The following is a 27,439-nucleotide window of genomic DNA, read 5'->3' as shown; positions in this document are numbered from 1 at the left end:
TGATACATTAGTTAGATAGCTAGTTGGCTAACATTTACCCAGGCTGGGGCTTCTTCTGTTCAAGCTCAGGATCTGCCAAAGCTGGGTCCTGGTCTCCAGTCTTGAAGCTGGACACTACAGCCCAGTTCTGCCTAATAATGGAAAACTGGCTAAGGACCTAACGTCCGTGTCAGGAAAAAAAAAAGAGGGCCAAAGGACAAAAATGATGAACATAGGGGTGTTTTTGACATCAGGTCTTTAGCCAATAAATGTTTCAAACCAATTTTAATAAACGTGTCAATGTAATAAATCGTCACTATCACACTAATTAAACAGCTGGCACTCTGCACTTCACTTTACCTGACGATTCTGACCTGATTGTGTTAATATGTCTGTATGGGTCGGTAGATAAAATAGACCCTCATGCCAAAAAAGAAGCCGCTGTGAAAAACGTCTTAATCTAAAAGCATTTACCATAAATAATTCTGTATTTTCCCATTAAACAGAAAGAATCTATAAATTTGTAAAATGTTCTGCTGCTGTCAGTAATCTGATTAAGTGAAAATCTACCTCACTTTTTGCAAAGTTCCGTTTGTGCATCAAAAGCCCTGCATCAAAACTGCCCATTTAAAAAGGATGATTAATTGATACTAAGTTGACCTGTGTTATGAAGGCTGCTACTGGCCACAGTGTAGTGGGCGGTGTTTGTGTTTTGCTTACCGCTGTTCCTCCTCCAGCCGAGCGATCACTCTCTCCAGCTCTCCTCTCTCCTCTCTCTCCACGGCCTGCAGGATCTGGGCGGGGCTCTGCAGGAGCTGCCCCGGGCTAGGCAGGTTTACAACAGGGGAGCGGGGCAGGTGGGCGGGGCTTTGGGGCTGACTGTACGCTCCCTCATTTCCCAGAGTCTGACAATACTGCAAAATCAGAGCATGCTCCTCGTCCCTACAGAGAGAGAGAGAGAGAGAGAGAGAGAGAGAGAGAGAGAGAGAGAGAGAGAGAGAGAGAGATTAATTATGACTGAGTAAAGCTGTAACCGTTTTTTCTATTTGACAATGTGCATTTTTAAATATGCATGCGTATCTTCACAACAAGGCAGGCAAAGATTTGCCACCATCAGCCTTCTTTACAGCTGTTTCCACGGTTTCTCCTGTCATCATTTCCTTGATAAAAGGACTTTGGTAACATTAGTCAAAAGCCAGGACTGCTAATTCTATGCCTGCGTATCAAATAGTGAATGTGACTGTCTGACTGTCTCTGACTGTAAACGCATGGCTCTGGGATTAAATCCCATCTGAGCGTGTGCACTGCAGGCTGGATCAGACCACATCACGTCCCTGATCCATCAGTAATCATCCAGATTACCTGAGCTTTACACATCAAACAGCTCAGCAATCAGCCTCTCCAATACAACACAAACCTCACACTGAAACACTACAGGCAGGCTGAGTCAGGCTGCATATGAAGAGGAGCATAAGAAGGAAAAGAGATAGAGAGAAAGAGGCTGAAAGGGTATATGAGAGAGAGAGAGAGAGAGAGAGAGAGGAGAGAAATACAGAGAATATGAAAGATATGAGTGAGAGAAAAAAGAGAAAGAGAGAAAAGAATGAGACATACATAGAGAGAGAGTGAGATATGAGAGAGAAAAGAGAGACAAAGAGAAAGAGAAATAGAGGGCGTGAACAAACTGTAAGGCGGCTTAACAAAGCAGGTGCTATGGAATCTCAGGTAGTTGCTAAGGTGTTGCTAGGCCATGGCTGTGAAATTTCAGATAGTTGCTAAGGTGTTGCTAGGCCATGGCTGTGAAATCTCAGGTAGTTGCTAAGGTGTTACTAGGCTACTGCTATGAAGTCTCAGTAGTTTAGTGGTTAAAGCTTGAAAACTGTGACCTGAGAAAATGATTTACAAAAAAGCATAGAATAATAAAACAAACAGGTTTGTCAAGCCAACTTAATGCGAGTGAGCGAGTGAGAGAGAGAGAGAGAGACAGAGAATACACCAAGATAAGAGAGAAGACAACGAACAAGAGATGGGAGACAGAGAGAGAATAAGAGAGGAGAGGATGAGAGAGAGACAGAGAGAATAAGAGAGGAGAGGATGAGAGAGAGAGAGAGAGAGAGACAGAGAGAATAAGAGACGAGTCCAGCTGTATAGTGTATTTCTTAGCGCAGTAGCAGTCAGGTGTCTGTGTCTCTGCTGTCAGCTTCAATCTAAAACGCCATCACCGACTCAACTCCCCCGACTCTACCTGTCTGCTTCTCTCTTCCTCTCACTCTCTCCTCTCCTGCTTTTTCTCTTTTTTTCTCCTGCCTCCATTTTTATCTGTCTCTGATTTCCCAGACACAACAGCATTTAGCCTCTGGAAAGTGGAAAATCTGTGAAATGTGAAACTTTCTCTAGAACAGCGCCTCACAGAATGTTCCACTTTCCTCTTTCCATGCTGCGGTTTCAAAAACACACAAAATACCTTTGTGTAGCAGCTCTATCTGAGCACAGAGCACTATCTGCAAATACGTGCAGGAGTGCTGTGTGATATCGTACACACCAGTGTAACGGTACTGCTATCACACAAGGTAAATAAATCCATTTGATTATGTGATACTGTGGTGTCTTGATGCAAAACATTTTTTAATACAGCTAAAATAAGAAGTGGCAAAAAATGTGCCTTAGTATGTTAATGTTTCCCTACAGTGCAATCAAATCAAGCTATGTCAGGTTTGTAAGAGACACTTTTAGCATAGAAGAGCAGCACTCAGGACGTGTAGGTTCAATAGCTTTGTTAATGCAAATATGAACACCACCTGGTAGTGTGACCCTGTGATATTTATTAGGAAAATAAATATGTGATCAGGGCTGCTCTCACGCTTTCACACCACGCTCCACATTCCTCATGCATTTTTACAAAAAAACTGCTTAGTTTACACTGATTAAACAATCTAGACCAGCAACGGTGGTTTAACTGAAAACAAGACAAAGTGATCCGACCCCAGTGTTGCCAACTACTTTCAATGGAAGCAGCAAAGTCTACTCAAAAAAGTTGCTAAAGGTGGCTACTGTCATACTGTCATACTGTCAGGTTTGTATTCAGCCTAGTGTCAGATGATGCCCTATGCATTTGGTTGCTTGTCTCCTACTCTCCGCTCACATATACTGTATTTTAACAGCTGAATTCCCAGTAAAGCTGTTTTCATTTACATAATTTTCTCTTTGTGCTGTCATACAAAGCAACGCGTATGAAACAGTGACTGAAACGTGGCCCATCAAGATGACATGTTAACCAGCAGTCACTTCCAAGCTGCTCTGCTAAAATTCTGATTTTGCAACCGTGGCATCTGACAACATTACATCATTTAAAGAAAACAGCTGTGCTGTGATTTTGGCTACATTTACGTGAAAAATGATCACTCAGAGAGGAAGTTAGAGGCAAGAGAATATCCTTCTTATTTTTCTCTCACACAGCCTCCGTCTGGGTAACAACCCACAAGAAGGATGTCTCATTTTATTGGTCAAAACACTGGCAACACTGTGAGCTGTGAGCTTATAGAGGCATTTAACGCTTCGGATGTCTGGTTCCTTTCATCAAAACCACTGTGAACAAATCTAACTAGACAAGCTCCTCTAGAATGGAGCATTTTACCTCAAACGGCTCTGAATGACCGTTTACATCGCAGTAAATTAATTATGCAGCTATTTTGAAAATTTGGTGGAATTCTCCTTTGATCCAAATTTCCCTTACGTGGACAATTCCCTTACCTGTTCTCATAATTAAACATCTTAAACAGTGTACATTTGACCTTGTGACAGGATCGGCCATCTGGCCTTAGTAAGTGTTTGCGGATTGTTAGCCTTAGCATGCTGGTCTGAGGTGCTAATCAGCGCTGCGTCTGAGGGGAAGTGGCTCCAGAGACGCTCGCTACTGCGCTAATTAGCCTTGGCTGAGTGGTGAAGGTCACAAGGCAGCACACACACCCTACACGGAGCAGAGCAGCGGCTGATTTCTGAAACACACTCATGCGAAATCACACAGCCACGCTAACCGCTAACACGCTGTCAGGTTCAGAGCTAGCGAGAGCTCTTAAAACCGCCTGACCTGGACGTCTAGAACAGCACTTGACCTTTAGCTAACAAGCTGCCGAACCGCTCCTGCTCTTCATCCTCCTCCTCCTCCTCTTCTGCCTCACTCTTTCTCACATTCACTCATTCCTGCTTTTGCACTCTTATATTATTCTTCATAGTCTGTTGCAGATTCAGAAGGTTTTACTTGAAATTTTCAATTACAATTAACCATTAATTAGCTGTTGAAACACAAGGAATGCTTAATGCTAATAGTGGTAGGAAAACAATAATAAAAAAAAATAAATAAAGACATGATACTGTTTGGTTTGGACATCATTCTTTTCTGTAAGGATATAACAGTGAATGTATTTTACTGATAATTTAAAGGGCCCATATCATAGAAAATCATTTTTCTGCTTTATTAAAACAAAATAGTATGTGAACATTGTTTCAAAACATATTATCAACTCCGCAGTCCATATAGTCCTTTCATGGAAACTCAGCTGCAAAAACTAAATTGAAATCAGTGACTTCGTGATGTCACAAAAACCAACATATTTACATTTATCCGCCTCGCCAGCCTACAGCAGTTCAGCCCCACATTCCTGCTGAAGCTGTAATGAATGTTTTCACCCAGACTGCTTTCAGACACAATACAAAGCAGCCAATCAGAACAGAGATTATTTGCATATGTTAGTCTAAAAGGCACAGAAACAAAATTATTTCTTTAATTCTACTGTTTAATTTAATTCAAAGGCATCAGAAAACAGCCATGGACAAAATTAATGATTACTATTTGCTACACAAAACCATGTAAGTGGACCTCAGGGGGAAAAGTAAAATACGAGAAAAAAAGCAGGATATGGCCTTTTTGTCCCTCTCTCTGATCCTCTTCTGCAGATTCATACCTACACTCATCTCTCTTTCTCTGTGATGTGCTGAGTGATCAATGAAGACTCTCTGGGCTGCTCAAGCTGGACGTCACAGTGGAGGAGATCAGCTGCACAGCCTAAAGATTTGCTCCTAAACCTTCTGCCACTACAAAGCCATGTCCTCTAACTATTATCTATTACAGCCCTGACTCTAATCTCTCTCTCTCTCTCTCTCTCTCTCACTATCAAGATGAAATGCAGCAAACAAATGAGAGATGGAGAGAGAGAGATAGATAGAATGAGACTGAAAGATAGAGAGAAACTGAGAGAATGATAGAGAAAAAAGAAAGATGGAGAGAATGTGAGCAAGATAAAGAGAAAGAGAGAAAGAAAGAAAAACAGAATGAGAGAGGGGAAAAAAAAGAGAAAGTGTGAGGGAAAAACCTAAAGAGAGATGGAATGTGAGCGATTGAGAGAAAGAAACAAAGAAAGAAAAGAGTGACGAAAGGAGAGGAGCATGCTGATGAATAACAGAAGATGGGTGTCTCGCTGTCTTTCTCTCTGCCTTGCAGTCTGTCTCTCTGTCTTTCTCTCTGTCCCACAGTCTGTCTCTCTCTGTCCCTTTCCCACTGTCTTTCTCTCTTTGTCTCGCAGTCTCTGTCCCGCTGTTTTTCTCTCTCCGTCCTGCAGTCTCTCTCTGTCCTGCTGTCTCTCTTTGTCCCTCTCAGTCTCTATCTCACAGCCTCCGTTCCATTGTCTCTCTGTCTTGCAGTCTCTGTCCCACTGTCTCTCTCTCTCTCTTCCCTCCCTCTTTCGCTCAGTCTCTATCCTGTTTTCTCTCTCTGTTTCACTCTCTCACTGTCTCTCTCTTTCTCTTCAGCACTACTTTGAGGGTTCAGAATGTCCTCACTCTTAATGAACACTGTTCCTACTCCCAACTATAAACACACAACTGGTTTATTGTTAAAGCAGTTTTATGGAACACAGCTCAATATTTTGAAGAACAAGATTTTTTTTCCTTTATTGATTACTAATCACCCATATAATACATTTTAGTCTCTTTTTATATATCTACTACACCTTTGATCAATTGGTTTTTATTATTAATTGCTTTGAACTGAGAGGGAGAGAGAGAGTGTGCGTGTAGGTGAGCGGGAGAGTAAGAGAGAGAGCTGCAATAATAATCTGATTTGTGTGTGTTATTGCTAAGATCAGCTTAAGATTTATACGAGTTGAAGACGTTGGCCATATGTGTGCACCCTACTTGGCTCAGCTTGGGTGAGTTACTAAAAGCCTCTCTCTCTCATTCACACACGCACGCACAGACACTCACTTTCACGGTTTGTCTCAATGTGTCTCGTATCGGGCTTAAAGTATCTAATAATTCAATAACACATTTTTTTGGAGCTGCTCTTGTCAGTTTTACAACACAAGAACAAAAACCTCATTTAACCTCATTTTGAGAAACTGTAGCATGTAACTTTGTAAAATAATCACTGCTGTGTCTGATCCACTCTTACCAGCACAACACACACTAACACGGCACCACCACTGTAGTGCTGAGAATGATCCACCACCCAAATCATACCTGCTCTGTGGTGGTCCTGTTGGGGTTCTTTGCACGCTGAAACCTCTATGTAACTTCAGCTGCTTGAAACCGACATGAAACTAAATTTCACGTGAGTTGCATAATGTAAAGTTTTGGGCAACTCATTTGAAACTCAGCAGCAACAGTTGCAAGTGTCATGAAAAGTTTCATGAAACAGCCAATCAAAATGGCAGTAATGCATCACGTGATCACACCAGACACTACACTTTCAAACCACAGATTTCATCAGATTGGTTACTGGGTGACTGAAAAGAGGAGTAACTGAATGTGTTGCATGTGACTTCATTTTGGTAATACTTTGTGACACTCAAGTTGCATGATACTTATGTTGCAGGCAACTCACAACATGCAACTAAGTTGCATGAAAGTTTCACAGGGTAAAGCCAGTCAGCCATGCTGCAGTAGCTAACAGTGCACGCTACAACATTAACATACAACGTTATCTAGCTAGCAGCATTAAAACAACTAAAGCCAGTGAGCTTTCTGCTGAGCCTGTTAGATCTTTTTAAAAAACAATCAATCCTTTCATGTATAAAATAATCACGTGAAAACAATACATATTATATGACATATTATATAAGAACAACACACTTAAAAAACACTTATTTTGACAAAAAATTTGGCTCCATGAAATCATTGTAAATGACTGTAAACTGGAATGTAAAGCTTGCCTAAACTAGTAGCGACAGCTGTTGAAGCTAAGAATACATTTGTGGGCGAAGCACAGGTAGATCCAGTGCTGGTGACTAGAGCTACACCACAGGCCTACGTCTACCTCCACTTCACCTGCTAATACTACAGATTTATTCACATACACACCAAAAACAGAAATGTTCTCTAAATCTTAGTTGTTGGCTTTTACAGATTCTCCACTCAGCCTCCTGTGACCTGGTGATTTGCCACAGCACCGCTCCCGTATACGTGATAGGGCTTCAAGACAGACTCAGCTACCTGAACCAGGCACTGTGTGTCTACACACATCTTTTCTGTGGCTCACATACACACTTTTGAGGGCCGAGGTGAGCCCCTTAGGGGAAGACACACTTCCGTGTACAAATCGATAAGTGGAGGGGGGTCAACACTTCAGCCAGTACTGCTGCTAAACTGCACCAGTACACACCTACTGCCTTCATTAAGAGTGTGTGTGTGTGTACTCTCTTACTCAGGGCTGTGATAGAGGAGATAAGATTCTAATAAAGGTCCCGATGGTAAATATCCTACAGGGCACAGGAGGACTGCACTAAAGCAGTACATCTTTTAAAGGGCCCATATCAAGGAAAGATGAATTTCCTTGCTTTTAAATAAAACAGTTTGATGCAGTTTGTAAACACGGCTAAACTTTCAAAATGGACTGTTCACTTCTCAGTACATATGGTCCATTTCTGGAAACCAAACTGCAAAAACGGCACATTCTGACTTCATGTATTTGTGATGACATTAAAATGAACTCATTTACATATATCCACTTACACTTATTCAGTCTACAACAGTCTACAACAGTTTACCTCTGTCCATTCACACTACAGCTTTAAGAAGCATTTCAGCCAGGACTGCTTTTAGAATGAGACACAATACAGGGCAGCCAATCATAACAGAGCTTATTTACATATATCAGTCTTAAAGGCACTGTAACTAAAACAGCCTGTATAAATCTAAGGGATAAAAAGATGGAGGAAACTGCAGAATTAATACTATGTCCAATACAGATGGCAGCAGGTACCAGCTTACCAATGCAGAAATGAAACTGGTCAACCATGATTTTCCTGAACTGTAACCTTTCCCAAGGCCAGATTTTGGTTTCTGGTTATAGTGTTACATTCTGAACGAAAATGGTTAAAAATATTACGTGGTTGCTTAGCAACGACATTTTAAAAAGCTGTGGTGACCACGTTTTGACAGTGCCCCATATCTCTACACTTCCAGAGTGTGTAGATAAAATGAACTGTGGGCTGAAGTCAGCTATACTGTTATATATGCTATACTATTTGAACTGGTTCTTCATATCGCTGATGTTGGAATAAAATCTCGTATCTCCATTTTTGTCTTTTTTCAGTTTTTGACATAATGTGAAAATACCTATTGCCTTTTACATTGTGTGTAAATTTCATGATGAATGGACCAAAAGAAATGGCCCAAAATTACTTGGGAAAAAGTCTGGTTCCATTAACTTACATTAAAAGTAAAGTAGGTTTTTTTCCTTTTCTTGTAAAGTTACCATTTTGGAGATTTTCTTCTGACAACAGCGATATATTATGTGAACTATTTCTCCTTTTCTCCTGAGACGCAGACAGTGGAGAGCTACAGAACTATAAAAGCATGGAGGCATACAATTACATGTAAAGCAACAAAATAGGAAAGGTTTTGTATAGCAAACTCTTTGAGTTGGTAGAGCCAAGGTGAACATCAGGTGACTAATGCTAGGGGAATGTTTAGTGTTCGAGCTCGTGGGTTGCTTGTGCACTGCAGGGTTAAAAAGTCCTGGAATGGAACGCAGAGGGCACGGACAGTGTTTATGGATTTTGCACATTCCAAGAACAATTTAATTTTTTGTTCCTGCGGTACCCGACAGCGGCACACGTCAAGCCAGAGCTCATGTTTATATGCAGTCCGTACCAGAGACAACTTCATTTTTCTCACTACAAATAACGGAAAGAGAAAACTGGACAGTGAACATTGTTAAGGGTCATGGCATCCCTCGGTAGGTTTTCAGGAAAATAGTGGATGGAAAGATTCTTCAGATATATAAAAGTGGTTCTTCTAAAGCACTACTCCAAAGAACTCTTTGTGACACCTTAAATGGCAGGAACGCAATGGTTACTGGATTTAATTATACACTGTGTGTTACTGGCAATTTGTTGGTTTGTAGATTTTACATGTGTTTAAATGAGAGACAAGAAGTTCAATGAAACATCTATCAATATAATACATATGGTGACATTTTCATTAGAGCTTCATCAGAGCTTTATTTTCAGGGCATCAGTGTTTGAACTGTGATGGCACTGATATCATGACAGGATATTTTCATCCTGTCCAAACTAATCTAACCAGCTCTTGCTATATTCCTCTATTCCTCCATTTGTCTCATTCTCTGTTCTTTTCAGCCCTTCACTATTTCTCTTCTGAAAGGAATGAAGCCTGAAAGAGGAAAAAGGAGCACCGGATGAGCCAATAACTCACCTCAGACTGCAAGGGGAAATACAGGAAATACTATTCACCAGACCTAGACTCTTCATTTCATGGTCAACAGCACAAAAAGTCATCTTACATTTGGTCTTGCTTTTGTCTGGGTACAGTCCAAACTCCACAGTGCTTCTAGTGCTTCTAGGGAGCGACAAGTCCAGCACTAGTGCCAGTCTGGACTTTGAGGGTAAGGGTGAGTAACTTGGCAACAATATAACAATACAAATCATGATATATATATGTATGTAAAGATCATATAGATGAAAATACTGTTATATACCACTGAAAAGTCTGGAGGCACTATTCATATTAAAAATGTGTTATTTTGTGTACAATAACTTTGATAATGTGAAGTTTCAGGTGTTTCATTCAGTATTTCAAACTACTTTGAGAAAAACAAGAAGCTATTAAACGATAAATAATATATGCAATTATCTATGTACTGTATTTTTGGTAATAACCTGCCACAAGATTTGATCAGTACTTACGAGGCAAAGTTCAAATACAATGATCAATACAATATGAGGCAATCTGGTTATTCGTTTTATACTCCAACTGTTTTCTGAGGCTGACATCCAATCAGCTACTTTGCAGTTTATGCAGTTACTGTATGTTGGTTGCTGTTGTAATTGGGCTTTATCCGCATTATATACGCATTAATCTTTAATTACATATATATATATTAATAATCAATGCAGGTTTTCATTTTAGGAAGTACAGATAAAAGCCATAATATATACTGACAAAAAAGCTTGAGATGTCATTTATCACAATATTGTCATATGGCCCACGCCTGCTTGTGGGCCATGTGTGTGTTATAAAGAGACAAGGCACACCCCTCGTTATGAGATACAGATTTTTTTTTGCCTCAGCAAATGCAGGAGAAAGATGCACTATGAGTAATGTGTCTTTTTTTTGTACTTACATGCTACCGGTAGCTGAGCTACTGTCTGTAGGCAGAGATCCATTAGAACGCTCCATCTGAGCCAACCTGAGAGAGTGAGAGAGAGAGAGAGAAAGAGAGAGAGAGAGAGAAAAGGCAAGTGAGAGATGTCACAGTTGGCAATAATGCAATAATGAAGCTGTATAAGTCGAGAAAGTTTGAATAATTTGTGCATTTTCCAGAAACACACAGTGAAACGTCAGTATAAATGACTTATCGCTTTATTTATGTGGATGCATACATAATGAAAGAGCATCGGTGTGGATGCATGAATAATGACAGAATGAAAACAGCCACTCAGATAAATAAACAAACAAACAAATAAATAAAAACAAAGTACACGTATCCTGCTGTGCCTGGCAGGGTGCGACATGGCCACTTTGTGTTCAATATCAAATGACTCCATATTAACATGACCCCATTTAGTAGAGTACTTGTGCATTGTGAAAGGCAATAATCTTTATTCCCACCACACACCCCCACCCCGGAATATTTCCCAGCCTCAGTGGATTACCGCCTCACCCAGCCAAAGAGCACACATAATGGGATTGCAGCTTCAGAAGCAGTGTACATTTACAGCCAATAATAACTCGGACTGTGAGTGTATATGAAACGCTGACGCTGCTGATGAGCCCACTGCTGATAAAAGAACCCACTTTCAATACATCTGCTTATTCGTAGAAGGCCTTCAGTGATGTTGCATGCATTTGCTGGTTATTGCATTGTATAAATAATAAATGGCTCTGAATGGAGGACCTATTATACATATTTTAGCCCCAAATTGTTCTTTGTTATTTTATGAACTGTGAATTTTGCAAGGCCACTATGCAATTTGCTATTATTGCTTCAAATGAACATATATTTTGTTAGCGCCTGGTGTATATGTGTTAGCCTTCTAACACTGATCCTGGACCAGTTCTGTGGTCAACCTTGTTAGATTTAGTAGATCAAGATACTGTTAAACACCACTGGAAAGTTTGGAGGCACTTTTCATATTAAAAGTTGTTATTTTGTGTACAATAACTTTGGTAATGTAGATTTGATCAGTACTTTGGAAATACGAGGCAATCTGGTTATTCATTTTATACTCCAACAGTTTTCTCAGTCATTTTAGAATCATCTACAATTCTGCGCACTAAAATTTCTCATTTAACTGCAGTTTCCTACAGAATGTTTGAATTTGTAGAGTACTACAATGATTTTCAAATCAACTGTGATATATTAAAGGACAGACTTAAACACGATCGGTTTAGATCTCACTTGGCAGCTGCGTCTAATTTGTTAGAGTAAATGTAAAAGCAACAAGAGAGCAACATGGTGTCCCACAAGGGTCTGTTTCAGGGCCCTTAATGTTCTTACTTTCACGGCCCCTAGAATACATTTCAAACCTAAGTTGATTTTTAATTTTAATTTTTTTTAATGTAGGATAGCTCATGCTTGGTGTACTGGGGCACACCCCCCTTCCAGTGTTTGTAATATGCTGTTATTTCATTCAGACCATGGTATTTTATTCTTTCCAAAGGTTTACTTAGATTCCTGATTAATGCACTTTGAGATTTTGTAATTAAAATGAAAATTACCATATAAACGTAAAATGTATATTATTATCTGTTTGCATTATCAAAAACAGCCAACATGTTTAATGAAAACACTGACAGAGCGCAAGAGTGGGTGCAATGGCTACCTGCTGGCGTACTGCTCTATCCGTGAGTGTGTGTCATCATGGGGAAGCTGAGGGGAGTGGACCAGCCTGTAAAATAAAGAAACAAACATACATAAATAAACAAGCACTTCACATAAACCACTCCAATAAAAATGAAAAAGTCGACCGGTGATCTACTGGACTGGCTGTGAGTGCTATCAGGGTGGGTGGACAGAACATGGAAGGTTAAGAGGAGGAGAGAGAAAGAGGGGGAGTGGACGTGCGGGTGGTTCTGTCGCTGAAAACATGCGTCGGTGCAGGCAGCATGCTCTACGGATGACGAGGTGGAGGTGCTGAGGATGATGAACAAGCGGACGATGCAGTAGTCATGCTTATACTCACTCATACTGCTCCGGACACATGCTGATCAGAGTGACCGGGCTGTGGAAAAAAAAACACAAGTGGGGGAGGACGAGAGGAGAGAGGGAGGGATAGAATCTTTAGGGTCAAAGGTCACACAACGTAAGGTCACATCCACACATGAGGAACAGGAGGTGTGGAGGAGGATCACAGATCACATGACTACACGCTGTAGAGTGTGAACTGTGCAGCTTTACAGCAGTCAGAGCACACAGGGCATGTTAAAGTGATGGTTCATCAAAAAGATACTCAAATTAACACTTTCCATTGCAGCAAAAGGGTAGTGGATCAGCCAAGACGTTTTTGGTGTCTGCTTGCTTCTTTACTTTTGCACTGGAGCTAATGTTGTTAATAAGTTATAGAAGCGTATTATCCCTGTGATCACACATTTGTTTTTATTACATTTATTTATTTACTCATTCATTTATGTAATTTTTTCCCTCCAGTGTAGCCCTATTAGAGACAGTTTAGGAGCCTGGACACTTCCCATTTGTCTTGTTACATCAAAAACATGAAGGTAAAATGCTAGAGGGAGCCCTCCATGGGGTGTATGGGACTAAACGGCTTAAAAACAAAAACAAAAACAAAAAAAAAACGTTTCTAACCATTTGTGCAGGTAGCAAAAAGTATTTCATTAAAAAAAAAAAATCAAAGAAATTTACGGTATCTTTACTTTAATTATGTACTGTGTTGCTATTTTATCTCCATTTCTTGTTTCAGCTTTTATATATTTTCTTTATTATTTTTCCTTTGTTTATTTAGTTTGTTAGTTCTCATTTGTCTTATTTCTATTACACTTGACTGAATTATGCTTTTGAGCTGTGGACACACTGGACTGTTGCCTTGCTAATTTCTGTTAAGGGGGTGGAGGAAAATTCAGGCAGTACTAATGAGATGTGGTTTTGAAGGGAACATATAGCTTTGTTTTGCTTTTTTATCTGCTTTTTTTTGCAACTGTGAGTCACAAGTGACATCATTTTGACTGAGGAACGTTTCTCTGTTTAGTCTTTTTCAGAAAGAAGACGCCGCAACTCACCCTCTTGTTTTCTATTTGTTGACGCTTCTAAAGTTTGCAAGTTCAAGTAGTTAAAGTTCACCTAGATGAGCTACAGGATGAAAATTTATTTTTCACGCTCTCGCGTCCTTTCCCATGTCAGAGAGCTGGCTTTTTGACCAGGAAGATTTTACTCACATTCGGTCTGACCACAGCTTATAGCAGCAGATGGTGCACATATTTAACTGCTTTCAATGGAGCAGCTACCGGCAGCGGTGATGGCAGTGTACTGGACTGGTCAGCGGAACATTCGGTTGAGATCAACCCTGGCGGTGGAATAAACCAGAGGATTAATTTTTTTTTTTTTTTACTCTGACACTGTTGTCTAAAAATGAACAAAAGTATGTTGTATTGCTAAACTGTGGCAGCAGCAGCATGATGCTAACAGCTGGGCTGTAAGCTTCCATTATCTGTTACAGTAGTTTTGTAGCTCAAGTGCAAAGAAGTAAACTTCAGACATCAAATAAGTCTTAGCTGATCTAGCAACTGAATCTATACTCCAGGTAACTCCAAGCAATCCTTTTTCTTAAGGGCGGTCTTTGCACCAAACGTAGGCAGCTGTCTAGGGCCCCTATGAGCCAAGGGCCCCAATGAGAATATAGATTTGATATACTATGTGTATTGAGGTAAACCAACCCTGTCTAAAATATATATGTACACGTTATAAAAAACTGTCATTTGCGATTGTAGCAATTATTTTCAGGAGCACCTGCAGACGCATCCCCACCCCCCCTTTTTATATACTGGACTTTATGTTGTTGTGTCATCTCACAACTCATTACTACTTTATGTTACTGTGTACCAAATTATACCACTATATGGCACCTAATTTTGCTTTGCTTTGCATATTTCCTAAAAGTACTGGCCAATTTTTGTGCATTAATGTCCCCCAATACAATAATTTACATAAAAAAAATTGAAATTAGTTAAATAACCTAATAATATTTTTACAACATTCTTAATATGACACAAATTAGATATACCCACTAGATTTTAGATGATTTCACATGCCAAGATGTCATTTTTCACAAGAAAAAGTTGTGTTATTTGGGACCCCACAGCCTCAACTAATTTTAAACATGCAGCCACAGGGCCCCATTCCTCTCTTTTGCCTACAGCCCCATAATCACTAAATCCACCCTGCTTAGACATAGTTTTAGCTCTGTATGGGCAACTGCATGTCCACTGATATAAAACACACCGCTCTCGTTCTCCTTTCCCATCCCTCGTGGATTGATGGAGCACTTCGAAAGCTGTATCTCTTTTACAAACACAGAAAGTAATATCCATGAATTAGCATTTCAGAGGGATAATCACATTACCTCCATTCCCTTTCTCTCCAGGGACTGTCATTGTGATATTATCTATAATCAGCGCTGGGTAAAAATGAAGCTTCTGAACACCTGAGTCAATAAAGCGCTGAAGCACCCACGTGCATACGGAGAACACAGAGCCGTGGGTGGAGCGTGGAACGTTACAAAGTGGATGAAAGTGAGTAAACGCCATGGTGCTTCTGCCGTATACCAGGCTCAGGAGGATCGCAGCCTAAATCCCATCTGCACGCCCTCATTCACCAGCATTTCACCCTACAATCACACACAGTCAAACGGCTCGAGGACAGAACGACCTCGTCCGGCTGGGGCTGTGATCGAGCGCAGAACGCTAACGAAGGAGTCTAAATTTAGAGCTGATGAAAGGAGTTATCTTGTTATTTCTGAAAGGGCTGATATCAGAGACTGGAAGATAATTGCTGGATAAGACCTCCAAGGTTAACCGCCAGTTTCTCTCCGTTTCTTCAAAATGTTTTGATGTTTTCTGTGCACAAAAACATGAGTGTGGAGGCGGACAGTAAGCCGGATTCGTTTCACAGCGGGATGGCCAAGTTCATGTTCCCTCCTTCAGAGAGGAGGCCAGATTTAGCAGATGATTCACAGAGAGAGAGAGAGAGAGAGAGAGAGAGAGAGAGAGAGAGAGAGAGAGAGAGAGAGAGAGAGAGAAAACAGTGAGAAAGAGTGAGAAAGAAAGGGGGAACCAAGAGGGAGAGACAGAAATAAAAGAGAGAAGAGAGAAAGCGTGCAAGAGCAAGACAGATGGAGATTAAGTAAGGAAAAACGAGAGCAAGAAAATGTATTGATTTACTTTATTTCTATTATTATTGTTTTTTCACTATGATTATCATTATTAATATTAATTCTATAATTTCTATTAGTTCTACAAAGGTTTTTCAGCTCTTAAGTTTATATAACTGACAAACATTGTATTTAAGACTACTTTACAAAGCTACTTTGATTTGAACTGAAAAAGAGAGAGGGAGAGAGAGAGAGAAAAGAAGAGAGCGAGAAAAAAAGAAAGAAAAACAGAGGCGGAGACAGAGAGACGGAAAAGAGAGCAAGAGAAAAAACAAGAAAGAAAAACAGAGGCAGAGACAAAGAAAGACAGAAAAGAGCGAGAGAAAGAACAAGAAAAATGGAGGCAGAGTGAGAGAGAGACAGAAAAGAGAGCGAGAGAAAGAACAAGAAAAATGGAGGCAGAGTGAGAGAGAGACAGAAAAGAGTGAGAGAAAGAACAATAAGGAGAAAAACAGAGGCAGAGAGAGATAGACGGAAAAGAGAGACAAAAAAACAGAACAGGAAAGAGAAAAAGGGAGGCAGAGAGAAAGAGAGAGAAGGACAAGAGAGCGAGAGAGAACAAGAAAGAAAAGCAGAGGCAGAGTTGAGAGAGAGACAGAAAAGAGAGTGAGACAAAGAACAAGAAAAAAAACAGAGGTGTTTTCTAGTTTTACAGTTACAGAGTGCAGTTCAGCTGTAATCTTTCAAAACCGACCACCCCCGCCCCCCCCAAGCCCCCACCCCACGAGTGCAGCGAAGGCAATCTCAGCGCGGTCTGGCTCGCCCTCTCTCCCTACAGAAGAGCGCAGAACAGGAAGCTGCACGTGTGTGTGTGTGTGTGTGTGTGTGTGTATGTGGTTGTATTGAGGTCTGCTGTAATGACTCCTGACAGCCTAATGAATCCTGACAGTGTCAACAACCCCGAGCGGCGGAATAAAAACTTGGTCAATATCCCGTGGCACTCCGCCGGTCTGAAAAATGCAAACACGGCACGCTTTCATTTGGCTCTTGGAAAGAAGAATGAATAGATTCAGAGCCGCTGCGTGACACCAGCGCGGGCGAGCCAGATTTCCCTTATGCAATAATATAATACAGCACACATCTCATTTGAAGGCGTGAAGCGGTTTACTGCTCTGAAAAAGCGTGTGATTTAAAGTCGGCTTGCGAGGAAAAGTTGGAGCAAAGATTAGAATCTACGTTGTGGGAGATTACGAGAAGTGTTTAAAAACCTTAAAGGTCTGGAGTTATTACTGTCACAGTACTTGCTTAAAATTTTATTTTTTTATTTTTTTACTACTTTACACATAATAATAGTGAAGACACTGAAACTGTGAGAAAACTATCCAGTGACCAAATCGTACTAACCTTTAGAGGAGTTATTACTGTCATGCTGCAATACCATTTTAATGTAATTGCATAATCATACAGTGAGTTTTACAAATTACCCTTGATTTACATTCTCTTTTGACAAGTTCCCATTCTCTTCCTGTTTATTTCTTTGTGCAAAACGTGCACAGAACGATAACTTTTCATCAAATTCAAATCATAGTAAAATATCTTCTACTCTACTTACAAACACAACAGTCATTTCCATTAGAAGTTATGCACACTTTCCACATAACTTCACTGCTTGTTTTAATAAGAGAGGAGTAATTAATATCACATTACCCCACGCTTTTCTCATCGCTGGTGATAACTGTGTATCTAAGGATGGACTGATTCCACACAGCGGCACAGCAGAAGGCGAGAGAGAGAGAAACTGTAAAAGGTGCGTATGAGCACGAGATGTGAGGCTATTTTAAAATAACTGCTGAAAGAGCGACGAGCGGAGATGCAGCAGTGAATCAGCAGAGAGATATTTTAACATCAATGAGGGACGGGGGTGTAATCTCTGAGAGTGATGAATCTGCGCCAGGATATTTTAACTGCAGCGCTGAAACCATGATGGGGGCACAGGAGGGTACTTTATACCTCTATATGAGATCTGCGCAACAGCAATTTAACATCATACTGAACCAGAGAAAAGTTTAGACACACCTGAAACATCTTGGAGACACTGATCTAAAGGCATATGCCTAAATTATTGAAAAATGATTCTTAAATATGACAATGTAGGTAACTACTGACTAAAGTCAGAGTCAGTGTGAATCTACAGTGTGTGGTTTTTACAGTAGTTTTACAGTAATAATAGTGGAGTGATTTTAATACAGTGTGAATCTGCAGTGTGTGGTTTTTACAGTCTGACAGTAATAATTGTGAAGTGATTTTAATACAGTATGAATCTGCAGTGTGTGTATTTTATAGTCTGACAGTAATAATTGTGAAGTGATTTTAATACAGTATGAATCTGCAGTGTGTGGTTTTTACAGTAGTTTTACAGTAATAATTGTGAAGTGATTTTAATACAGTATGAATCTGCAGTGTGTGTAGTTTTTACAGTCTGATAATAATTGTGTAGAGATTTTAATGCAGCATGAATCTGTAATCTGTTCACAATAACTGCGTAGAGATTAGCGTCCATTACGAACCTGTAGTGTGTAGTTTTTACAGTCCGACAGTAATAATTGTGTAGAGACTTTAATCCAGTATGCATCTGCAGTGTTTAGGTTTTGAAGTCTGACAGTAATAACTGTTAGGCGAATTGTCTTCTGTAATTGGCTGAACCTGGAGCTCCCTCAGTAATAGCGGCCCTGTTCCAATCCACCTCACGCTAACGGAATATATAAACCTGCTAACAAACACAGCCATGCACTGTGCATTTACTGCTACTGAGTATGGCACCTGTTGCATTATGCTTACATGAATATATAAGCTATTACCTTTCAATCTGGCATATCTGAGGGAATTTGGGGAAATTATGCAGACACTTTATCCAGTACAGTCAGTGAGTCAAATCCTGTACAGATTACATTTTACAACTTCTAATTCATTTTCAATTTTTTTTAAACAAGTCTTTTTCAGCAGTCAACAAGTTTCCATGTTGCTCCTCATGAAGCTGCTTACAAGAACGCCAAGGAACCACCAAGAAAAAGCAGGGATATTTAGAAGACAAAGCAGGGGTACTCTGGGAATGTTTACCACTACACAATTCCATATGTGCTATTTCATAGTTGTCAGATCTTTACCATTAGTCTAAATGGAAAACAGCAAAAATACACTTCAAAAACCCTTTCTATGAGTAGGCGTGTCCACAATTCGAGACGCATTTTCTGAGAGAGGTGTGAAATGCTCCTAGGATGCAGAAGGACAGGTTTCACTCATGCTGATGATCAGAGACATGGGCTCCAGCTGCCAAGCTGAGAGGAAGGACGTTTCAATTTGGACAGCTTGATCAAATCACGGGGAGCAGACACAGCACCCAGCACGTTTAATACAAGCTCCTGTCTTCAAAGGGAGGAGAGTGGGGTGGAGAGAACACAAAACCTCAAACAGAAAAGTCAATGTCAATTCAGCCTCTTGTCGCAGCAGGGGCGTCTCGAAAAGCCTCATCTCCGAGGACCAAAAGATTCGGTGCATCTGCTGGGAATGTCCCGCTGGAGTCTAAACATCCGCTCGGGAACAGGAACACTTTTACCTGCCGGCTGCCACGGCAACGGAAGCAGCGACACGCTGTTAGTCCAGCCATATGCTCAGCAGGAACTCATTAGCCTATTGCCATGGAGAAAAAAAAATCGAGTACCATTCTCATCTCTCTGATAGATTATTTGGCTCCTTTCAAGTGCATCTTGAAGGAGGTCAAATAAACTGTCAGATGAATGAGAACTGCACTTGCTATGCTTTTTTTTTTAAAATAAAGAAATCTAAGAAAAGATTTATGGCCTCGATGAGAGATATTTTCAGCCATTTTCCCCTTTGTTGTATTTTGCTTTTATAAGCTAGAGGCTGACAGAAGAAAGGAATGGTCCAAGACGACCTTGTACATTCTAGTGCAGAACAATAGATGGCTGTATTTGTCTTCTGCTTATGAACATGTCCATGTGAAATAAACAGAACTTCTAATTAATGTCTCTAACATCGAATTTCCAGCTTCTCCCCATTAACTCAAATGTAGTCAGTGTAGTCAAGACGTGTGGTGTCTTAACTTAGTTTCCTTAGTTTTGCAACTGATATCCTACACTGTTAGAAAAAGGTTCTGTGCAGGTACATTTATCGGTCATCAAGGTACAAGCAATGTAAATGTACCTCAAAGTAGGGCTGGGCGATGAAACGATAACGATAATTATCGCGATATAACTTTTCCTTGATAGAGCGATACAACATGTTCGATAAATGTTCGATATAATACACCATTCTCCACTCCCACTTTCTAGCGAAAGCCTTGGTGGCGTTTTCTACTGCAGGGAAAGCGACACTACTCTGCTGTCGCCAGGAGAGGGCGCACTTCCGAGTTTTTCTACATGATTAGAGAGGGAGGGGGCCACGAGTAAGATGAGTCTTTAGCAATGGCTGAAACATGCAGTTATATATTCCCTGTTTGAGCGGAGCGACAGGCGATCTGTTCTCCTGTGACCGAGTGTGAGTGACGAGGTCAGTGGTGTAACTATACTGTCCTACAGCGAACTCACCTCTTTCCGTACATCCTAACCAGCTTTAGCAGCGTTAAATCACGTCTGCTCCACACAACTACAGCACTGTTACAGTGCTCAGTCATATTTTAGTATTAGTGCATTCCAGAGCAACGAAAGTGAAAGAAAGAAGTGGGTTAATGTGAGTTACAGCCCTGATTTAATTAAGAATTAAGAATTGATGACACTGTAGATCAAACAAGACACAAAAACACCGCTTTCAGTTTAAACGTGCCTAAAAGAAGTACTCTGTTTGTCTGGTGTTGATATACTGTGGTTCACCCCTTAAACTACTACGATAGTATAGAGAAATCCAGTCGCCGCTAGCTGGTGTTTGAATACTGTGATGTCGGGTAGCAGAGCGCTTGTCACCAGCTAAAAATAATCTGTTTTCTTTCTTAAATTATGACTATTACAAAAAATTTTCCAGCTGGTAAAAACAGCTCAGCAGATACTTTCTCCCACTCTCCCATGACAGATCTGTGAAATGTTCCACTGTTTGGTGAGTGTTTGTCGTGTTCTGACCATAAAGGATAGTTTAAAACAGCAATTAACCACCCAGGAGCAAAAATCAGCCTTCAACCTTGAAAGAAATAATGATTTGACATTTATCACGGTATGTATCGAAATCAAATGATATGAAATTTGTTTATCGTGATAACATTTTTGGCCATATCGCCCAGCTCTACCTCAAAGGTATAACAGTGGTTTTAAGATCCAGTTGTGTACCTTAAATAAGTTTTTCCAGTTGAAAAGTATATATTTGTAACTTTTTATAACGGAATGTTTTAAAACAGAACAATAAAATAAAAAGCCTGGAGACGAGACGGGGTGTATGGAGTCAACACAACTTAGAAAATATAATTTCAGGGGATTATGGTTCAGTTATGTTCCCTGACTAAAGGTACTGAGATGTACTCTTGAGGGTACCACCCCAGTGATAGGAGAGGCACCACCCCAGTGACAGTTTCATACCATAATTTCTGAGAGTCTACACAAAACACGTCTTGGCTGATGAATTGTATTCGGAGAAAGGGTGACATTACATTTTGGCCAAGCCATGGCTTTAAGATTTCAATGCAGACACGTTTAAGTATGTATTCATGAGTCGAGGAACATCTGAAAGTGTATGAGGAAGATGAATTCTGTCTTTCTCATGGTGAGGCATATTGATTTGTGCGAAGCTGCGATAGGATTTGCATCAACAAAAATCCATATCAGAAAGGTCAGGTACTTCCTGCTGCAGCTCTGACAAGCAAGTGACACTTTTCAGATCATTTTCACCTGAGACAAAAGTCCTCCACTTCCCCCTTCCAACACTCTCTCATTTGTCAATGTAAAACGAACAGAACGGTTGTATTTGTGGCAGTGCGACGCTGACATTTCTCTCTGGAGGAGGACCGAGGCCAGACACAGTGCCAGATGCTGCATTCTTGGTTTTAAAAGCAGGTTTTGAGGTTTTGTTTGAAATGTGGTAGAAGGGCGTGTAGATCTTACACAATCACCTTCTGTCAAAAGACTGATCTTTGGAACTGAGCATCTCATATTTCATTACTGAGATATAAAATAAACAAAATAAATCTATAAAATAGAGCTGAAAAAAAGCAAAAATCTGAAGAGGGTGATTCAAGTTCAACTAAACTAATGTTAGAACTAATTATGATTGACTATCATAATATTCAGTAAGTAAGATATGTAACGTTTGAGGTATTAACAGGGAGTTTGTCCCTCCTTTACTGCAGTAACAGCCTCTACTCTTCTGGGAAGACTTTTATACTAGATGCAGGAACATTGCTGTGAGGGTCTGATTGTATTCAGCCATTAGTGAGATCAGCTACTGATGCTGGATGACACAAATGCCAATCCAACTCATCCTAAATGTACTGGATGGAGCTCCATCGCTCCAGAGAACACAGTTTCAGTGCTCCTCAGCCCAAGGCTGGAGGGCATTACACCCCTCTTGGCATTGAGCATGGTGATCACAGGCTCATGTATGGCTGTTCCAGAGTGCCCCAATCTATTGTTAACGCTTTATTATGTAGATTAGACAGGCCTTGTGGGCGCAACTGAGCCTCGGAAGGAGCGTCCACAAACTTTTGGACAGACTTGTTGTGGAATGGAATCAAATTGAATCGTGGTGAAATTTGACATTTTGTGACTCACTGAATTATTTCCAAAAGAATCATAATTGAATCGAATCATTTTGAGGTCAGAGATTTACACCCCTAGTATGCAAGGCTGAAGAAAAGAAAACAAAGAAATTTAAAGCAGACTCCGTGAGCGAGATAATAAACAGGGAGAGGGAGCGGAAGAGCAGGAGAGAGAGAGAGAGAGAACATGACAGAATGCCATAACTCATAAACTCAGAGGAGCTCTTCTCCTCCTCTATGGAACTGACTAATCAGGCACATCTTAACCACCATTACAGTGACTTACACTCCGCTCTGACAGCACATATAAATCCTAGAGAAACACACACATACAAGCTATATAAAGCTGTGAAGACGCATCACCCAGGTTGTCCTGTGGGCTAAACTGGAAAAAAGTAAAGGCTGCTCAGCTTCAGCTAGATTCATACAACACAGCATGCTGGCTGAAATTTCAAAGTCAATGGTCATTAATAAACATATTAATTGGCTGAATTCAAATCTCAGGGCTCAGTGTCCCAAGGTCATCTTAACCTGTAGAGACACTGTTTAGTGTAACTCTCGCTCTACCATTTAAGAATCATCCATGCGCTAAGATGCTTTCAGGAAACCCAGTCCATTTATTAGATCACGCGAAATAAATGCTCATATATATTCAAATGAACAGACTGAATTAATCATCAATCAACGCTGATTCACACAGCATTTATATATATATACTGTTTTTTTTATGTTTGTATGAGGCCCTGTGGGACCAACAACATTTGAGGTTTAACTCTGGATCATCAGGGAAAGGCCTAACTCTGGTCCTAGAGGTCCTCAGTCCAGCACAGTTTAGTCATGTTCCTGTTCAAACACAACTGATTCAACTCAGCTGTGAATCGCTTAAATGGTCGGGAGGTGCTGGCAGGTCAAGGCTTCCACTCCTTTACCTCACCAGCTCAGTCGCTTTGTACTGCTGAATAAAAAGCCTTTAGATGCAATATGCCACAGTTACCAGATTTAGTATGCATGAGAGCAGAAATCATCAGACTGTGCTGGACTTCAACCATACAGGGCCAGAACTGCTGACCCCTGTGGTAGAACACTGTGGACAGTGGAGATTTTGACTGGGACAGACCGATATATTGTTTGGCCAAAAAAATCGGCCAATATTACATTTCCACAGATTCACTGTCCTCAGAGGAAACTCGATCTGTCTCTTTGTATGTTATGTAGAAAAACTAGATTCAGGACTGTTATGCTACTGTGAATAACAATCAAAAATTACTGTTAAATGCTAAGGAGTGCAAACAGCTCGCAACTTTAGAAATAAGAGTCTTGCTTTAAACCTGCACTGTTTAAGACCAGGGGCCATATTACAGACACTTAAGTCTGAAATCTTATCTCTTCTGCTTAGTTACCATGACAACTTTAGTTAGGACTGAATTTAGGACAGAAGCCCCTATAGAACAACGGTTCATACGTTCATAATCTTATCCATTAACTCCAGATAGGAAAACAGTATTACATTTTACATTTCAGTATTATTTCGCGAAACATCTTAGCTAGACAGAATTTCCTCAATTCTGTCCTGACTTTAAGATAAACCCCAGATCTGTCTCAACTTCTGTTTTAACTGTCTGTTTCTACTGTTTTGTGCAGTGCCAGGCAGCATAGTTCACCTTAAGAGAATATCATTACATTTATCTACAGTAAAAATGGTGCTTTGACTGTGTTTTTTTTACATTGTTTTAAAACCTTAGACACTGCAGACATGATCTCCACCCTGCCCTCTTATTACCTTTGTGTGTTAATGTTAATGAAAATATTACAGTGATGGTGGTGAATAATGAGGAGACTGAATTTGTCTGTTTATTAGGAGGAATAACATTAGCACAGTCTGCTGAAGTGTTTGGGAAACTGAAACTGGAGAGCAGCAATGCTGTGATAAACAACACGAAGCGCTGTCACAACATTATCAACCAAGTTGATCGCGCTTCAGTTTGACTTTTTAAATCAGTAACGGTCGCTAATGTTAGCTGTCTGGCTAACTAGCTTGATTAGTTTGATTACGTGTTTGCGTTTCAGCTGTGCGCGTATGGTTGGTTGCTAGGTAACAGACATGACAGTTGATTGCTGTAACATTAGATTCCTAAATGAAGATAAGATTTGCTTCTGTAATATGAATTTGTGAAAAATCATATCTTGACCTGTCAGATCGTAAGTTTCCGTAATGCGGCCCCTGGACTGTTTCTGAACTTTTGCAAGCACTAAGAGCCATCTGACTTTGGGCACCAATCACAGTCTTTTCTTTGGACGCAAGAATATAAAAAGAACTGCGATCAGGAAAAATGATCAAAGCTCTATGCTCACTGTGCTATTTCTAGAAAGGATCTTAAATAAATTTGACATAATTTCTGGGTACATTTTTTGGAGGGGGGTGTTACTTTCGCCTTTAATTAAACACTGATTTATTTGTCTTATATATTTCTATTATTTATATTCTCCTGTATTTTACCTTATACTGATTTATTTTGGCCTTTTTAAATATTTCATGGTTTTAATTACTTTATGTTCATATTGATATATTATGCTTTAAATTATTCTGATATGTGCTGCTGTTTTAATTTTTATTGTCTTGTTCAGCACTTTCAGCTGCTCTTGAGTATGACAGGTGCTATCTAATAGTTTATTAATATATAATAATATTATTACAACTAGAAACAGCCCTGTTAAAGACAGAGCTCTTTGGGCTATTTTAAATCTGAGGCCTGACCGTTGTATTTGACCACCGACAATCATATCCGTCAGCAAAGTACAATTTAACTAAATCAATGGGGTTGTTTCATTTTTGTGATGTAAAATAACATCGGCTGATATTATCAGTTATCAGAATGTTTAGCAGTATCAGTGACAAACTTTCATATCGGTCAAGTCTGGTTTTGACCGCAGTAATGTTAGTGGAGTGCTTGAGGTGTGAATGAAGTGAACACTTACGTCTCCATGTTGTCTCCCTCCAGGACGGTCTGGACGGGCAGGTAGCCCAGCCGCGGGTGCTTCGCAAAGTACTTCTTTGAGCGGAACTTGTTCTTCAGCACTTTGGTGAAGTCGCGCATGTCTTCACCCGAGGTGGTCTGCGTCAGAGAGAACACACACACAAACGCGGGTCAAAGGAAGCACGCAGGAGCAGCTGGTCACTTTGGCTCTTAATGAGTGTGCTGTAATGTGTGTGTGTTGATTCATTACTGCTTCACACACATTAAAATGAACTAGTGCGCTCTCTCCTGTCCCAGCAGTGGCTCTGCTAGCATATGGTCTACAGCTAAAAGACTGCAACTGAAGCTTGGCCTGAAGTTTCCACTGAAATATTTTTAGGAGGAAGCAAAATGAGGCACAGACCAGGGAATTAGTTATACACACACACACACCACTCGCATATGTGCCAGATTGCAGCAAATGAACTGAGTTTAATGGGAGAGTGTAACGCTTACTGAGAAATCAGGCAAATCACAGAAAGAAGAAATAACTTAATTCCCAACTCTCGCACAATCTGCTGCTGCATTATCTTGGCCATAAGGGTTCATCTCTTAGGCAACTACTACGGAGCTCACTGGCTCACATACCTTCTCCCCATCTCCCCTCAATAATACAGCAGGTACTAGAAAGTATGGCTACATTTAATGACTTTTTCAATAGCTGAATTATCTATCAGTTAAGGGCGCAGAGCTCGAAATGTCTGAACCCGATGGGACCAACTGCTCATGTCAGATTTGGCTGTCATTTCTCAAATATTTGTGGGTTTGAAAATGACTCTTTAAACAACCAGCCACTGAGAGGTTCTGTAGGGAGCCAAAAGTGGTTCTTTGAAAGTTCTCCAAAAAACTGAACTCGGCTCTTATACCAGGCAGAGCTAAACGCCTTGCTGTTAAGGGCAAAAAGCATCTCCTTATTGTGGAGACACAGCAGCAACCAGAGCAACCTGAAAATTCCCTTTTTCGTGTTATTTGAGATAAAGAACTCAAACAGTTTATGTTAGTTTTGTCAGATATTACCAATAACTTCAAATAGGTTTGTGCCACGTTAGCTTGGCTATCAGTTTCGGGTTTATAGGTCTCTCGCTATTCAGCTAACTGCTCGGGGGCATTGCCAATACAGCCGTTGAGTAGACCCAAACCTAAAGGCCTCAAACAAAACATGCTCACATTACCTATTTACGCAAAGGGAGGGGTGAGCGAACCGCTGTACAGCCTCCGAACTCATAAAAAAACACTATCGCTAAAATGAAAAAGCAATATTGCTGAAATGAAAAAGCAATATCGCAACAGCAGCCGTGTGGAGCTCTCATTCGCTCTCCTATCGATCTCTGAGTGCAAAGCCCAACATCCAGTCCATCTGCAGAAATTTCAACTAAATGTGCTTTGTCTATGACTGTCATAACATAAATATATGAAAGCGGAGGGCCTAAATAAAATGACGGGCATATTTTCTCTGTCTGAGAGGCTGCACTGGACTGCACTGAACTGTGGCAAGGAATCCACTACGACTAATATAGCATGTGAAGATGCTCTGTATACAGTACCCAGCATGCATTAGGTGCTGTTGATATGCTCTTCATGCTCATGCAATCTTGTCTGACATTAAAGGGGAATCACTCAGCCTCATCGGTTTGACAGAAATCACGATTTTGTATTCTTTAAGGGGTTTTGGTACATCAGTGTTCTCTCACTACAATACCCAGCATGCAACACAAACATGTCACACAACCAGTGGGAATCCCTCCATGGTTATAATCCACTGATGTAGAGGCTAATAAATACAGATGTGGATTAGCTGGATAGCTAAAAAATGAACAGCCCACATGTTTAAAGTGCTTGTAGTTTTTCAA

The 27,439-nt window shown here is 40.4% G+C and overlaps 1 protein-coding gene across 7 annotated transcripts in view; it reads right to left on the bottom strand.

Annotated features, from left to right (window-relative positions):
• Positions 1-27,439, bottom strand: part of LOC118821931 (utrophin-like) — a 301,986-nt gene that overhangs the window by 14,395 nt on the left and 260,152 nt on the right. For 6 of the 7 annotated variants that reach the window (XM_036590622.1, XM_036590623.1, XM_036590621.1 and 3 more), the window contains 5 exons: positions 25,552-25,688; positions 12,681-12,719; positions 12,321-12,386; positions 10,619-10,684; positions 700-921 (listed from right to left, as the gene is read on the bottom strand). In XM_036590622.1, the coding sequence (XP_036446515.1) occupies positions 700-921; positions 10,619-10,684; positions 12,321-12,386; positions 12,681-12,719; positions 25,552-25,688 (530 nt within the window). The remainder of the gene's footprint in view (positions 1-699; positions 922-10,618; positions 10,685-12,320; positions 12,387-12,680; positions 12,720-25,551; positions 25,689-27,439) is intronic. The other variant, XM_036590624.1, reaches the window with a different exon arrangement.

The sequence above is a fragment of the Colossoma macropomum genome, unplaced genomic scaffold (genome assembly GCF_904425465.1).
Source record: "Colossoma macropomum unplaced genomic scaffold, Colossoma_macropomum, whole genome shotgun sequence".
Lineage (NCBI taxonomy): Eukaryota > Metazoa > Chordata > Actinopteri > Characiformes > Serrasalmidae > Colossoma > Colossoma macropomum.
This window is presented reverse-complemented; position numbering and strand designations above follow the sequence as displayed.